The sequence below is a fragment of the Carassius carassius genome, chromosome 17 (assembly GCF_963082965.1).
Source record: "Carassius carassius chromosome 17, fCarCar2.1, whole genome shotgun sequence".
NCBI lineage: Eukaryota > Metazoa > Chordata > Actinopteri > Cypriniformes > Cyprinidae > Carassius > Carassius carassius.
The window spans coordinates 9,365,320-9,381,269 of NC_081771.1; the positions used below are offsets into that span (position 1 = coordinate 9,365,320).

The following is a 15,950-nucleotide window of genomic DNA, read 5'->3' on the forward strand; positions in this document are numbered from 1 at the left end:
CTTCCCAGAAAGTGTGAATTCCAGCATTCTGAATTTAACTAGCTCAAAGCATATATGACATTTTTGACTGAAAATCCCCAGATGACCACAGACAATACAGAGAAACATTTCAGACTTTCAGTTTGCAAATGCTTTAATTGTAAGAAACAGTGCTTTCGTCTGAGAATATAGCACTATACAAATTTGTGAAAAGGTCTAGCTGAGGCTTAGCATGTGGAGGCTCAAAAAGCTCAGAATCATCAAACATGGCAGAACTTGGGTCAGCAGCAGAAGAGGGGTCATTGTCAGAGAAAATAGCCCTCTTTCTCTTTCTTGAGCCTGTAACATAAGACAGACATTCCTCAGAATCAAAGGCTGCAGCTTCCATGTTGTGGCTAGTGATGACATCAGGACTGGGCGGGAGCTTGTCCTTGTCCTCTTCTTGCTCTATGACAGCATCAGTCTCGGTCTGTTCATTGTATGCATCAACAGAGAAGCCCAGTATATCAAAGATATCCTCATTTGCTGGAGGAAAAGGTGTTGAGAAATCTAAATCCTCAAGAAGCTCCTCAAATGTATGGTGACTCACAGACGAGGATTGATTCTTCATGTTGCTGCTGTCTTCAGCTCTGTTTGTCTCATCCTCATTAATGCCAAGATTCTTCACCTTATCCTTTAAGCTGGCAGGCCAGAAGGGCAGTGGAAGGTTGTAAACACCTAATAATTTCAGTGGACCAAGCTCCTGAAGATTTGGGGGATCCCAGATCAAATCTAAAAATTAAAACATAATAAGTAACCCAGTATCTTTTCAAGCTTTGTGCTGATAAACTACTTTGGTGTGATATTTTTGTTGAGAAGTTACCTTCAGGTGTGAGAACACCAGATGGGGTCTCAATTGACTCAGATCTTGGACTGGCCAAAATGTGGCTGTTAGATAGCACCTCTGCTCTGTACTTCTGTGAGGGAGGAGTTGGAGATAGTGGGCATGGAGATGCCATGAAGTCATTTTCGGTCATGGCAGGTCCTTAAAATTACACAATGCCATTTAATTGAAACATGCAAAAATCATTCAATGATATTTAAATGATCAGTGTAGATACATTGAAGAAACATGTTATTCAAAAAAGTTATAAATAATCAAAATTAATACAAGATCCATTTTGGATGAATGATTGGAGTGATAGTGGAGTGAATTGATAATTAGCTATAAAATTTCATTATTTATTTCATAATTTACTAATAAAGTGGTTTTGAACTAAAGGCCACTTACTAATAATTCATTTGATTTAAATCAGCCATTTGAAACAAGAAAATCATGTCCTCTTACCATTATTCTGGCATATTTGAGGTGGTGGAGAGCTGGAAGGCTGCTCGCTCCCTAGCTTGGGCTCGGAGTAGTTGTAGGAATTCATTGAAAAGTGTATATTCATGAAAACATTAACATTGGAAATTGTTAACAACTCAATTAGTCCTCAATATTCTCATCTGCTATAAGTATGTTGAAACATTCCTTTTATGATATCACAGTTGCTTGTTTAATGGCTTCATACACTCTCTTAGAAAAGTTCAAAAACAAACAAACAAACAAAATCTCAAGTACTAACTGTAGATATATAGACATTATACAGAGAACAACTGCCAAGTTCAACATTTTAATATGTTAATGTTAATATTTTCATTTTTGATGTTTTACATAAATCATTTTAAGGAGATATAATAATAATGCTAAAACAATTGTAGTATATATATATATATATATATATATATATATATATATATATATATATATATATATATATATATATATATATACAGTAGTTTATGTATGTAGTTATATACACAGTTCCATTTCATTAATACAAATATTATATAAATTATATAAATATTATATATATATAATACTATACTCAATCATGAGGTTAAACCAAGGAATAAGTGTGTTTTCTGAGATCCAATCTAAATTGCTGTCACAAAATAATAGCATAGCCGAATTCTTATTTTTTATTTTATTTTTTTACATATTTGACCACATCCAAATTCATAATGAATTAATTCACAATAAAATATTCACTGTAATGTAAATTTAATTCAATTAATGTCTTTCTTTTATTAACACTGTATTGCAATTGCATGTTAAGGGTAAAAATGAAATTAATAAAGTTTCAGTTACAGAGGAGTTTGCATAACCATGCAAAAACAATAACTGAGGAAATGTCAGTTTTGATTAGCTAGTGTGTACATTTTATGTTATTTGTATATTATGTCTACAGGTAAAAAATAAATGATTTGGGTAAGGTCTGTAGTCTACATTCTGCATGTTTGCACGTTTCCTTGGTGCTCTTACCTAGACAAGACAAGGGAATATAAATTTTCCATAAGAACTTCGTCTTCATTTTGCATTAATATTCACACCTGCAGATCATTCAGTAAATCTATACACACAAACACACAGATTGCACAACAGATATTTATTGTGAGTGACAGTGTTTTGTTGTCGTCTATGAGACAGTAAATGGTTCCTCGTTGATTTTGGCAGCTCTCTTAGTCAATTGATATTTGACACATAATATGTCAAAGCTAATTTTCAAAAGTGACTGTTTCTGTTCCAGCGCAGCGCCGCGATGATCTTCTTGAACACACCAGATTCAAGCATTTCTATGCTGAGTGATCGTTTCACAACACCAGGAAGAAGAGGCAGATGTTTACATGCCTCTCTCTAGTGGCCAGCGTTTCAGTTGTATTGTTTCTACACGAGAGCAGCCCATCCTTCATGCACGCCCACTATATGTTACACAAACTTATATCATTATTTCAAGATCACTCCGGTCATAGAAAGCCATCGAGACGTCTCTCTTCACATAACATCGAACATCGCTTCGACCTGTCCATTCAGGTAAAGACAACAGCGTTGTTATACATTTAGTAACATTACATAAGGCAATTTGCTTTGCTGTTTCTCTTATGAGTCCGTCGTTTGAACTTGTCAACAAAATTCCTATCTCTGCATAGCGCGTTAAATAAGTTCTGCTGAGCGCCTGACTAACATTATTATCATTATCATAACATTATCTTGCTGTTTAACATCATTTGCACGAAAGGAAAAATCTATGTGGGTCTTTGCGACGTCCTCATCACTATCTTGTATAAAACAAACAGTTTTGTGAGTCACAGCGGGGCAAACTGAACTGGCAAAACTTTGTTGTTTTAAATCATACATTCTTGATAAATTGTTGGAAGTTATTAAAATTTAATTTATAACAGACAATCTTTCGATCGTATACGATTGCAGAATTACAAAAAAATAAAATAATAAAAAAAGTATATGGACAGCAGTTCAGCTTTGCTGATAAAGTCTATGTTGACTATTTTTTATTATATTAGTTTGTTGAACTAGTTTACCTGACAGCCTAATATTACCATATTTTAATATTTTACTTATATTTTGTATTTATATGTGAGAGTACTTGCATCAAGCTAATGTTGTACGATTGCATTTATTGTGAGAGAAGGCTGATATTATCATTTTATTTAATGTAAATGAGCCCTGAGCTACTGTTGGCCTGCTTGTCGCACATTCTGAGGAGATAAGTTGTCAGACTTGGAAGTTATACAGAGAAAAAGGGGGCAAAGCAATTACTCTAAAACAAATGTGTTGCTTAATGTACACAGGCAAATGCTAGGCAACCTTAATTTGTCATTTTGCATTGAAAGGATGTGGATTCCTCTGCTGAGTTTGACTGCCCTTCCACACGTTGGTGGGATATTTGGAGGTTTAATCACACGGAAGGAGGTGAAGACCTGGTACACCACGCTCAACAAACCCTCATGGAGGCCACCTAACGCTGCCTTCCCAATAGTGTGGACCACTCTCTACACTGGCATGGGGTTTGTTTAAACATTTCTGACTTACTATGGTTTATACCTGGCTCTTATGCATTTAGTAACTTTGAAGGAAGTTGTAGTTAGGTTTAAAAGTAAATGAATAACTAAAGGTACCTCCAGATGGTGTAAATGATTTTCTCTCTTTTTTTTAAAGCTACGGTTCATACCTTGTGTGGAAAGAGCTTGGAGGCTTCACCCAGGATTCACTGGTGCCACTGGGGCTCTATGGGATGCAGTTGGCGCTTAATTGGGCCTGGACACCCATCTTCTTTGGCGCTCACAACATTAAACTGGTGGGATGTTATTATGAGTTTCAAAAATCATACTGTTATTTCAGTTAAAATACCTAAGAGGTAAACCAGGAACCAGCTTATCTGCATATGGTCGTGAGATAGTATCAGAGATTTTTGGGAAAACTCATTTACTCACCTTGATGTTATTCCAAACCTGTATGCATTTCTTTCTTCTGATGAACACACAAAAATGTTACCAAAGACTTTTGCTTCCCATTTTTTCCACTGTATTTTTTTGAAAGTCAACGTATATCTAATATCTTATATGGTTAAATATAGTGGTGTTCTGTTCTTCTTTCATATCCAGGCGATGATAGAGGTAGTGATGCTGACTGGCACAGTGGCAGCCACAATGGTGTCTTGGTATCCCATCAGCCATACTGCAACACTTCTCATGGTACCATACTTGGCCTGGCTCTGCCTCGCTACCAGCCTCAACTACTGCATCTGGAGAGACAATCCAGAGCCCAAAAAAGATGACTAAAGAATTCAATAAAACAAACACTATTCTAACTAACACTGACTAAAACAAAAATGCAACCATATTTTACTTATTTTTCTTGTTGGCCATTTTGAAGTATAATAATGAAGAATTTAGTTTCATTTTTATCTTCACTTACAGTTTTGTAATATCAGAAATATTCACATTGTGTCTTAACTATAAAAGAAGTAAAGGCAATAAAAATGAAAATGTTCCAGTGCTTCCATTATATGAACTCCATTATATGAAGTCCATTGGTTCACTTAAGTTCAGCATTTTACAAAGATCACTTTACAGGCTCTTCAAACTCAAAATGTCTCAGATTGTTAACAGAACAATGTTTTGCTTGCTTCCTTGGCTATTTTTTTTAATAAAAATGTTTTCATGACTTGGTTTCTTGGAAGGAAATTAGTTAAAACATTGTACATGGATTGTACTCCAAACACCAAGCTGTGGTCTTAAACCTGTGTGGCTTTGCAAGGGTGGTGGTTTGGCAAAGTTTTTATCATCCAGCTATCTTTTGTGAACATATTGTATGTCATGGCACAGAACATATTATCAGCATCTGCCAGGAAATTCCCCAGTGTGCAATGCATTAGCTTTATGTTATATCACTTTTCTGTAAAACTTTATATTACTCAACTGCACTTCAGCAGTTATTCCATCATAACCCTAAATCATTATTCTTTATTTAAAAATAATAATTATAATTTATAAAAACTTATTTTATACTTTAATCATCACACTAACTTTAAATGGTTCATGCAATCAGCCAATAAAATGTCCCTAAGAGAATATTAAGAATAAATACCTGTATAACCCTCAAAGAAGCTGAACCCCTGCACTATTCAACATTTGAAGTGGATCAAAACCTTTCATCAAATTTGGCCTAAAACCTAAAACAAAATGTATTCTTGTCTTTGGAAAACTTTGATGAACTTTTTTGATCCACTTCAAATGTTTACTACTGAATATAGTTTTAATGATAATAAAACAAAGGGTGTAAAAATAGTATACATAAGTGCAAAAACCATAAAGAACATACATAATTCAGCATGGCTTTTATCCAGTGAAATCAAAACAAGAACGAAACTGTAGTGTTATATGGGAAATACACAAAGTATTTATTTGCATTATGGATTCAAGAGAAAGAATATCCTATAAAACTGAAAAGTAATATTCTGTAAAACTGAATATGGATTTTACTTAATTATCAAATTTTTCCAACTTTAACACAGCTCTCCAGATACCATCAGTTTTACTTCTTGGAAGTGTCTGTTCATCTATCAACATGAAGAGAGCTACAGCTGTTCGAAGTGAAGATTTAGACAGACACAGTAATTTTTTTTTATTTAAAAAAAAGTGCAAAGGGGAAAAAATAAAATCTGTGTAGTATGATTATTTTTCAGCTTTTTCAGGGGTTCCACCTTCATGTTTGGAGGAGAAGCGATCCATTAGTGTCTTCCACAATCCTTTCTTCTCCTCCTCTGTGTGCTGTATGTTTCCTGCAAAACAAAAAAATGACAAAAAGTAAAATGCTGTTTCTTTTTACTTTCTATTAATCAAAGGACCCTGAAAAAAATAGTAAAATTTTCCAAAAACTGTTTTGATAAGAATACATAAATGCAACATTGGTGAACATAAGAACTAAACTCAAGAAATCCTCACCTGTTGCCAATAGCATTCGGCACTCTTCTACTGTTACACCTGTAAAACTAGTATCTTTTGACCGTGGAAACTGAACACAAACAAACCAAAACATTATGATGCCATCACATTATGAGACTTAGGTCAATCAAATCAAAGAAATGAAAGGAATTTATTAAAAACATAAAAATGTGAGGATGGGTGTTTAAACAGAATAAATCCAAATGAGCTCATACTACAACCGTTTATTCCCCACAGAATATGACAACAAAGACAAAAATGATAAAATACAACATTTCCAAAAAATCCACGGCAGTTAAAATAAATCTAATGATAACTGAATTATGCTCTGTTATGTGGATGACTCAGTTATCCATAAAAGTTGAGCCCTAGAATCATTTAGAAAATGTGGCTCACCTTTTCTTTGTACACATTACTGTTTATGTGAACCAGACTTTCAAACATCTGATCACATTTCTCTGGATCTGAAATCTTAATTGAAACATAAGGCAACATAGTCAATGGTGCATTAGATATCTGCATTGTTGCATTAATTATTTTGAGAAAGGATGTTTACTAGGCAATAAAAAAGAAAAACCCTTCAGAATAAGAAAGAGATTTATTGCCAAGTTTTTATTATTTTATTTATTTATTAATATTAATTATATTCTTATTATTATTGTGTTAAAGAAACTTCCAGTGTACACATATTTTCAAGACACTTGATGGAAACTTTATTGTAAAAACTAACATCTCCAAATAAATAACATGTTTGTGATTATCATTAATACACAATATGTAAGATGGCATTTGACTTGTCTAACAACTTGCAATGCAACACGGGTAAATCGTACAGTAATTCACTCAAGTGAAAACAATACCTGTGTATTCTCGCCTTCTCGGAAAGCACTAGCGACTCTTTGGCGTAAAAATGTTCCTAAATCTCGCCCTTTCTTTGACTCGTCCTTTGGCCATTCCTCGCATAGCTTTAGAAATCGACGGTATCTGGTGGCAGCCATGGCATGTATAAAGGAAAGGAATTGTAGGCGCCTGGGCGGTGTGTTTTACAACGGTGCTGAAAATCTGTAAGCCGTGGAGGGACAAACGCTACGGCGTTTCAAAAATGATTACTTAACACAAGAAACCGCCTGTTTGTCAATACGCTTTGTTCCAGTTGGGGATCCGTAGCGCGATACTGTTAACCTCGTGGTTTGCCGTAGGAATCTCAAGGTAATAGCAAAGAGCCTCTGGCTTGCTTGGCTAATACAAATTTATTTATTTTACAAATAAAATGAGTGGAAAGAAAACAGACGGGCGATCAGGTGGTGTCATGGGATGGATAAGCTCAGCTTGCCGTTTCGCGGCGGACAGAAATGATTTCAGAAGGTTTGTTGTTTTAAATGTCGTACGAAGCTTAAAAACGAAGCGAACATTGCTGTTGCGTGCAACTCATTTACTCGAAATCATATTCATATGTATAATTTTAAATGATTGCCATCACGTGACCATCTCCTTTGTGTTATTGTTGTAGGAATCTCCTTGTAAACCTGGGTTTATTCGCAGCGGGTGTTTGGGTCGCAAGAAACCTTTCAGATTTTGACTTGATGTCTCCTCAGCCAGTCACGTAGTTCCCACTCCGCAAAAATTGACTTTAACAGGTGAAATAACAAATCTTGAAAGCATTATTCACTCCAAAACATCTAAAATAGATACGTGTCTTAACTCCTTCATTTTGTCTTTTCAGGATAGGTGATGGTGAAATGGAAGAACATACATTTTCTACCGAGGGCCTTGTAGAAGAAGCCCATTCAACACTGAAGGGAATAAGTCTAAGCTATTGGATGATCACAACTGTACATTTCTTCTGTGCATTCATTGCATTTTGTTGAAATAAATCTCACCGTGAATCAGTTGCCTACAGCCTTTTATTTAAGAATTTACATATTAATATTTAAAATATATATTTTGAAGAGAAAACTTTCATCCAGGTCTCTTTTTCTAATCCTGAGGACATAATTACCATTTTAGAGTTAAGCATTCTAAGAATTTAAATTTTGCGAACAAAATCTTCATTCAAGAAAACGCGGGTAAAAAAAAGTATTGAATACGTTTTTCTCAAAATGTTTTTCTTAAGGTGCTATTGACATGAATTTTCACCAGATGTCCGTAACAACCCAAGTAATCCATAAAAATAAAACATTACAACTATGTTCAGAAATTAAGTTCTGTGTATAAAAATGGAGTGACCCAAGGGAAAGTATTGAACATGCTTACTGAAATGTATTTAATACTTTGTACAAAGGCCTTTGTTGGTAATGACATCTTCAAGACCCTCTTGTATGGAGAAACCAGTCGCATGCATTGCTCAGGTGTGATTTTGGCCCATTCTTCCACACAAACTGTCTTCAGATGGTTCCACGGGTCTCTTCTATGAACTCTGAACTGTAGTTCTTTCCATAGATTTTCTATTGGATTCAAGTCAGGTGATTGGCTGGGCCATTCTAGCAGTTTTATTTTCTTCCTCTTAAACCAAATGAGAGTTTCCGTTGCTGTGTGTTTGAGATCATTGTCTTGGCAGGAATGGTCACCCTTGTTTCATCTTCATCATCCTGGTAGATGGCAGCAGATTTTTCTCAAGAATGTCTCTGTATACATTTTTCCATTCATCCTTCCTTCAATTATATGAATTTTGCCAGTGCTACACTATGATGTTTTGGGGTGATGTGTCATTTGGTCTCCAAACATGGTGTGTATTATGTCATTCAAAGACATCATACATCATACCACTGTTGTCTCATCTGACCAGACTATATTCTCCCAGTATTTCACAGGCTTTTCTAAATGTTGTGCAGCAAACTTTAAACAAGCTTCAACATGCTTTTTCTTCAGCAATAGTTGTGTTGTGAACGTGCACACAGGCCACAATGGTTGAATGCATTATTTACTGTACTTATTTTCTTTGAAACAATTGTACATGCTAATTCCAGGTCTTTCTGAAGCGCACCACAAGTGATTCTTAACTCTTCTGAGAATTATGTTCACTTCTCTGTCAGAAATCTTGCGAGGAGCACATGGTCGTGGCTGGTTTATGGTGAAATTATGTTCTTTCCACATCTGGATCTTGGCCCAAACAGTGCTCACTGGAAAATTCAGAAGTATTGAAATTTTTCTGTAACCAATGCCATCAGTATGTTTTGCAAAAATAAGGTTGCAAAGGTCTTGAGAAAGCTCTTTGATTTTACCCATCATGAAATGTTTCTTGTATAACACGTTGGTCATGAGATACCTTTTTATTAGCCATCAGTTAGGACTGAGCCAACTAATATTAATTTCCATTTAGAAGGGGCAGGATTGCTTTCTAATTACTGAAAGATTTCAGCTGGTGTTTTGGATTTGCATACCTTTGTACACCTCTCTGTCTTCATGTGTTCAGTACTTTTCCCCGGGCTGTGTCATTCTACTTTATTATGCAGAACTTAATTTCTGAACTTATTTGTAGTTTTCTTTGTAAGTATGGATTACTTGGATTGTTACCGACATCTGTTGAAAATTTTGTGTCAACAGCGCCTTTAGAAATATATTTACTGAGAAAAATGGTGATGTGTTCAATCATTACTTTACCCGCTGTAAATACTTTATTACACAATATATTGTATTGCAAAGAAAAACAAGTCACCTTGTGTATGCAGCCAGTATCAGGGCAGAGGAAGATCTACTGTGGTTCTTAATTGTTTTGATTTCCTCGACATGCACGTTATCAGGAAATAGTGCATGGTCCTGCACAACAAACCTGTGTCCACTGAGTTGAGTATGAAAAACAATATAGTACACCAAAAATAGGTAATTGTAAGTTCTGAAATCTAGATGGTCAGTAAAATAAGATCTTTAACAGACCATACCTTTTAACAGAGAGGAGCAGAAGATAATTGAAAAGGTGTATGTACACATCTTTGTGAGAGACAATAGAGACTTTACTGGGGTTTTTTTTTTGTAATTTAATTCAAACAAGCAAACTTTCCTATACTCTAGACTCATTGCACACAGACTGAAATATTTCAAGAATTTTTAATTCTGATGGTTATGACTTACATTTTAGAAAAATTAAAAATTCAGTATCTCAAAAAAATTGAATATTTTATCAAAGATCAATCAAAACAAAGATTTACAAAACAGAATTGTTCAAGATTTCCAAAGGTGGTTTAATTATGCACTCAATACTGTGTAACACTGAGCAACAGTTCTTTTTCTCCTTAGCCCAGGTGAAATGCTTCTGGTGTTTTTTTTTCTGGTTCAGGAGTGGCTTGGTTCTAGGAATGTGACAGCTGTAGCCCTTTTCCTGAAGAAGTCTGAGTGTGGTGACTCTTGATGCGCTGACTCTGGATTCAGTCCACTCCTTGTGAAGCTCTCCTAAGTTCTTGAATTGGCTTTTCTGGACAATCTTTCAAAGGCTGACATTAACGTTCAAGGCTTAACATTCCACTTACCTGTCCAAACAAACAAGCAGCTCTGTCCTCTTCATTTGTTGGACACTTTTGTCACATTCTTCCACAATTATACATTTAGATGCTTTCATTTATAAGGTAACATGATTTAAAATTACAATTAAATTTATGCATTTAGCAGACACTTTTATCCAAAGCAACTTACAGTGCATTCTTGCTATCAATTTTTACCTAACATGTGTTCCCGGGGAATCAAACCCCCAACCTTGCGCTTGATGACACAATGCTCTACCAATTGAGCTACAGGAACACTATATTACTAGATTTACATGTAATACTGATAAGCATGCAATAAATTAGTATCCAATTGAAATTTTTTTTTAATGAAATTATATGGGGGCATTTATTATTTTGAAAGCAAATGCATGATAAAGCCTACCTTACGTACAGCTTCAATGGCTTCCGTCAGATTAGGGACATTAGAACAAAAACCTTTAGATCGCTTGAGTACAGTGGCCGAGAAGTGCAAAACAAATCACAATTACAAAAACAAAATAACAAATCCAAAAACACAACGACAATTCAGAAAACAAAATAACAATTCAGAAAACACAACGACAATTCAGAAAACAAAATAATTCAGAAAACACAACGACAATTCATAAAACACAACGACAATTCAGAAAACAAAATAACAATTCATAAAACACAACGACAATTCAGAAAACAAAATAACAATTCAGAAAACACAACGACAATTCATACAAAACGGAAAAGGTAGGTATATTTTGAGAACGACATACTTATCGCTGATTGGATGAAACACCTGTCAATCAAGCCAGAACCGGAATCACAGGATACTGGAAGCGTCATAGAGCGTTCTCAAAATATACCTACCTTTTCCGTTTTGTATGAATTGTCGTTGTGTTTTCTGAATTGTTATTTTGTTTTCTGAATTGTCGTTGTGTTTTTTGAATTGTTATTTTGTTTTCTGAATTGTCGTTGTGTTTTTGGATTTGTTATTTTGTTTTTGTAATTGTGATTTGTTTTGCACTTCTCGGCCACCGTACTTGAGGATATAGCATAAAAAGTTCATGTTCACTAAACAACAAACAGGAAGTTCTCTGAAGAGTCTGCACATCTCATTTATTATTGTAAATGTTTTTAATGTGTTTTAAATGTAATTTATTCTAGTGATGGCAAAGCTAAATGTTGAGCAGCAATTATTCCAGTCTTTTAATATGTTTTATTAATACTATTAATATGTTAATAGTTTTGTGAAAATCATGATACAATTTTATTGTAATTATTTTGTTATTTTATTAATGATTTGTATATATATATACACTTTTTTTGATAAATAAAAATTAAAAAAATGCAGCACTTATTTGGAATCGAAATCTTTTTGTGACATTGTTAATGTTCTTACTGTAACTAATTTAATACATCCTTGCTGAATAAAAGTACTCATTTGTAAACAAATTAACTACTGTCCCCAAACTTTTGAATGGTAATGTATTTATATAATTATAGAATTTCATGTATTTGAAAAATACCTATAATAACTATAATTCCTAAACCTATATTAAGTGAAGGCAGACTTAATACATTTCACATTAAAAAATTTTGTATAGTATTGTATATTCAAGAATTTTATTCATACAATTCACTGATTCTGCAGACATCCTTTAGGTTGGAGAACAGAACATGATGCTGCACATGGGACAGGATCTGTTTGAATTCTGCGGAGCAGAAACACATTCAGTGCTACTATCAGACTCTTCTGATATGAGGCCTCTGACACAATCAGCTCAAACTTGGCCTAGACCGAGAACACAAAAACAGAGGGATAGGTATTGTGGAGTAACAGTAGACATCAGACCAAGGTCATGTTTTGCGAGCATGTACAGCAGACTTATTAGAAATAGGAAATATATATGCTAAATATGCATGTGCTTTTTGTTGAGCATCATATAAGATACATCAGGCTTTTATGGCTACTGGCAGATTAAATGTTTTTATAGTAATGCAAATCAATAAGATCTTTATAAAAGTATAGCAGACTACAGTAAGTCTTCATCTCAAAATATTACTAACAACATAAGTTACTCTTATGTTTACTTTATAACTTTTTTTGTAGATTTCAAAGTATAAAAACCTGAAAGAGCCATTATAAAAAAGCATAAACTATCAATCACACAACACAAGGCATGTAGTGAACTGAATTCAACAGTTTTTAGCAAAGTTTCAATCACAATCATTTAAAAGCCTAATTTAAAATTTGGGTATCAAATATTACACAGCGGCCTTAAGGATAAGCAAGTTTTTTCTGTCTTCCGATTGATAAAATGTGACCCGTGTGATACAGAAATGTGATGTAGTATCTGGTCAACCGTTTTGGTGAGATTCACCTGTAAACTGACAACTGCTGATACGCTCTGATTCAAACTGGGCAACATATGTTTCCTCTGGCTGAAGACTGACTTCTGTAGCATCTGCCCTGAAAATGATTGAAAAGAAGGTACTTCATTTTTGGAAAATGCTGATGTACAGGCTTAATTAACACTGGATGCCCGATTTGTCATTTTGTGATTCATAAACGTTACCTTTTCACCTCACTTTGCACACAGTGCATCACAAATGATTTCAGACGAAACTGTCTAGAGAGGATGAAATAGGCAGAGAAAACCATATAAAGTTCCATAACTGTGAGGTTGCAACAGATCTTAGAGCTTTAGAAAACCCCTCAGATGTGCTAAGAAAAAGAGAGATCAAAATAAATTCAACCCACCATCCTGGCACCATCTGAAACATTTTTAAAAGCATGCATTACAACCGAGCGCCAACCTCCCGACCCGCTCTCTCTCGTGAGGCCAATAAGGAAGTGACTAAAACTGCAATTCATCGACTGGCCGCTTGAGGCTGGCTGCAAAAGGGAGTCAGTCCCATAGACTCCCATGTTAAAATGCCCAACTTTACAGCAGGAAAAAACATGTTTACAGCCTGGTGCAAAAAATGATTTTGGTCTAAATAGCTAATTTTGCCCTTCATGACAACTGTGAGCGGGATGAATTTTTTTTATAACTCATCCGTTTGAATTATATTAAGACTTAAAGTTCTGCATAATTAAGGGCGTAGCCACTTGAGTGACAGGTGGATTGCCGCTGCTGACACTGCCGTCGTGCTAGGTGGGTGTGGCTTCATTAACTCTCGCGGATGGAAGCAGGCTACCTGACCCGTATGCCTTACGGCCATATTAATTACTTTTGGGTGGTATGGGGAATTTTGTCAAGGCTTATTTTCTAATGTAACCTATCGCTGGGCTAACTGTGATTAGCAATGTGTATTATTTTAAGATACCATTCAAAGGATTGCACACACATATATCGCTGTATGTTATGGAAGCGTATGGGTATCATAATTCAATTTGGGATGTAATATGCAAAATGACAATGCAATATGTAAAATGACAATGCATTTCTGTATTTACATTTACATTTTCCAATACATTTGTGCAACGTTTGGTGCAAAATGAAAATGGAAATTAAATTACATAATTTTCATTTGCCATTTCATACACCAGTTTTAATATGTAAAATGAATACTAATTTTAACGCTTTATAAGTTGCAAAATGAAAATGTATTACAGAAATGATTAGATATGTATAACATGTTCAAGCAAAAACTGTGGCAAAATTATCATTTAAATGCTATTTTTCTTAAATGCATTAACACTCACACTCAAGACACTTACGATTGCATTTTCATTCAATGTCCCGCAATGAATGTTGCAAAATTCAATGTGCACATTGAAAATGCATTCCGAGCCGATCAAGTGTCTGCCCCCTCCCGTCACGTCAATCACTGAGTGAACAAGGCGGGGCTTGCAGAAGGTCAGAGACTCAAATCTCAAGAGGATTCAAGTGAGAGAACATGGACAAGACAGTTGGTCCGTGTACGTTTTCATCATTTCAGTTTATGGCTTTAATATTTCATTTGCACTGGTGGGCGGAGCTGAAACGCTGCTTTCATCTGATTGGTCGAATCGCTCCACCTTCAACTCGATCTTTTCATTCTTTCAGGCAGAATAAGAGTCAGTGCTAGTGTGACACTGTAATGTCTGAAACCACCGCTCACTGTTAATTAGCATAATATTTGAATCAGATTTAGCTGGGCACATAATTCGTGCTGCTGAGACCTGCAAATTATTTCTAGGTTGTAGTATTGTATGAATATTGTCCCACTGATAAATACAGTGCAAATAGTTCTGTCTCTTTGGAAAAAAGTGAAGTGGAAATAAAAATCAATAATAGACTGAACAGTTCCATGTCTGTAACATTTACCACTCTCATCTTTTAAGTCATAAGGCACTAGGTATGTGTGTGTGACATTAATAAATAATTGTAAAAATTAATATTGTTACATTTCTGAAATAAAAATAGTAAAATTAGCTCTATGCTGCTCAGTGCTCCTGTAGCCTACCCCAGAGCGCCCTCTCGCGGCTGTAGACGGTAATGCTTTCTCTTGGTTCTGAATAAATGCGACTTATATGTTTTTTCCTCGTCATGACGTATTTTTGGACTGATGCAACTTATACCGAAAAATACTGGTAACATTATTATTATTATTTATTATGAGAGTAATTGACACAGACTAGAACTTTAATGTTTCACCAAATTCAGCTCAGATCTTCAAACTCGTCTGACTCGTGTTGCTGTATAACTGGCCAGACTTACCTTCCCAAAAAATCCTATTTAATTTTATTTCATAAATTTAACTATATTTATTTCCACTTCACTGTTATCCAAGGAGACAGAACTATTTGCACTGTTTTTATCAGTGGGACCATATTTATACAATACTATAACCTAGAAATAATTTAACGGGGTCTCTTGCAAGTCGCAGCAGCACGAATTATATGGCCAGCATAATCGGATTCAAATATTATGCTAATTAACAGTGAGCGGTTTCAGACATTACAAAGAATGAAGAGACCTGTTTTTATACAGTCTATGGAAGAGACCGAGCTGAAGGTGGAGCGATTCGACCAATCAGATGAAAGCAGCGTTTCAGCTCCGCCCACCAGTGCGAATGAAATATTGAAGCCATAAACCGAAATGATCAAAACGTACACGGACCAACGGTCTTGTCCATGTTCTCTCACATGAATCTTCTTCTTGAGATTTGAGTCTCTGACCTTCTGCAAGCCCCGCCTTGTTCACGCAG

At 35.1% G+C, this 15,950-nt stretch overlaps 4 protein-coding genes across 4 annotated transcripts; 2 read left to right on the forward strand and 2 right to left on the reverse strand.

Annotated features, from left to right (window-relative positions):
- Positions 1-133: 133 nt before the first annotated feature.
- Positions 134-1,541, reverse strand: LOC132091033 (uncharacterized). The gene is made up of 3 exons (XM_059497811.1): positions 1,307-1,541; positions 842-1,003; positions 134-750 (listed from the first exon to the last, which is right to left on the reverse strand). Exons 1-3 carry the CDS (start codon positions 1,407-1,409, stop codon positions 134-136), a joined length of 882 nt encoding a protein of 293 aa, XP_059353794.1. The 5' UTR covers positions 1,410-1,541.
- Positions 1,542-2,654: 1,113 nt separating this feature from the next.
- On the forward strand, positions 2,655-5,021 carry LOC132160990 (translocator protein-like). Its single transcript, XM_059570758.1, has 4 exons — positions 2,655-2,872; positions 3,691-3,864; positions 4,016-4,154; positions 4,462-5,021. The coding sequence occupies exons 2-4, from the start codon at positions 3,692-3,694 to the stop codon at positions 4,636-4,638; spliced, it is 489 nt and encodes a 162-aa protein (XP_059426741.1). The 5' UTR covers positions 2,655-2,872; position 3,691; the 3' UTR covers positions 4,639-5,021.
- A 714-nt stretch (positions 5,022-5,735) lies between these two features.
- On the reverse strand, positions 5,736-7,341 carry LOC132160991 (ubiquinol-cytochrome-c reductase complex assembly factor 2-like). Its single transcript, XM_059570759.1, has 4 exons — positions 7,164-7,341; positions 6,700-6,774; positions 6,304-6,373; positions 5,736-6,140 (listed from the first exon to the last, which is right to left on the reverse strand). Exons 1-4 carry the CDS (start codon positions 7,299-7,301, stop codon positions 6,034-6,036), a joined length of 390 nt encoding a protein of 129 aa, XP_059426742.1. The 5' UTR covers positions 7,302-7,341; the 3' UTR covers positions 5,736-6,033.
- A 2-nt stretch (positions 7,342-7,343) lies between these two features.
- Positions 7,344-8,192, forward strand: tomm6 (translocase of outer mitochondrial membrane 6 homolog (yeast)). Its single transcript, XM_059570760.1, has 2 exons — positions 7,344-7,668; positions 7,814-8,192. Exons 1-2 carry the CDS (start codon positions 7,574-7,576, stop codon positions 7,908-7,910), a joined length of 192 nt encoding a protein of 63 aa, XP_059426743.1. The 5' UTR covers positions 7,344-7,573; the 3' UTR covers positions 7,911-8,192.
- The last annotated feature ends 7,758 nt before the right edge of the window (positions 8,193-15,950 follow it).

Coding starts and splice junctions, on each gene's coding strand:
- LOC132160991 (XM_059570759.1), bottom strand. CDS start 7,301: ATGGCTGCCACCAGATACCGTCGATTTCTAAAGCTATGCGAGGAATGG. Junction 6,775..7,163: donor GAGAAGGCGAGAATACACAG/GTATTGTTTTCA, acceptor GTTTCAATTAAG/ATTTCAGATCCAGAGAAATG. Junction 6,374..6,699: donor GTAATGTGTACAAAGAAAAG/GTGAGCCACATT, acceptor GTTTGTGTTCAG/TTTCCACGGTCAAAAGATAC.
- LOC132091033 (XM_059497811.1), bottom strand. CDS start 1,409: ATGAATATACACTTTTCAATGAATTCCTACAACTACTCCGAGCCCAAG. Junction 1,004..1,306: donor TCAAATATGCCAGAATAATG/GTAAGAGGACAT, acceptor TGTAATTTTAAG/GACCTGCCATGACCGAAAAT. Junction 751..841: donor TGGTGTTCTCACACCTGAAG/GTAACTTCTCAA, acceptor TTTAATTTTTAG/ATTTGATCTGGGATCCCCCA.
- LOC132160990 (XM_059570758.1), top strand. CDS start 3,692: ATGTGGATTCCTCTGCTGAGTTTGACTGCCCTTCCACACGTTGGTGGG. Junction 3,865..4,015: donor ACTCTCTACACTGGCATGGG/GTTTGTTTAAAC, acceptor TTTTTTTTAAAG/CTACGGTTCATACCTTGTGT. Junction 4,155..4,461: donor GCGCTCACAACATTAAACTG/GTGGGATGTTAT, acceptor TTTCATATCCAG/GCGATGATAGAGGTAGTGAT.
- tomm6 (XM_059570760.1), top strand. CDS start 7,574: ATGAGTGGAAAGAAAACAGACGGGCGATCAGGTGGTGTCATGGGATGG. Junction 7,669..7,813: donor GACAGAAATGATTTCAGAAG/GTTTGTTGTTTT, acceptor TTATTGTTGTAG/GAATCTCCTTGTAAACCTGG.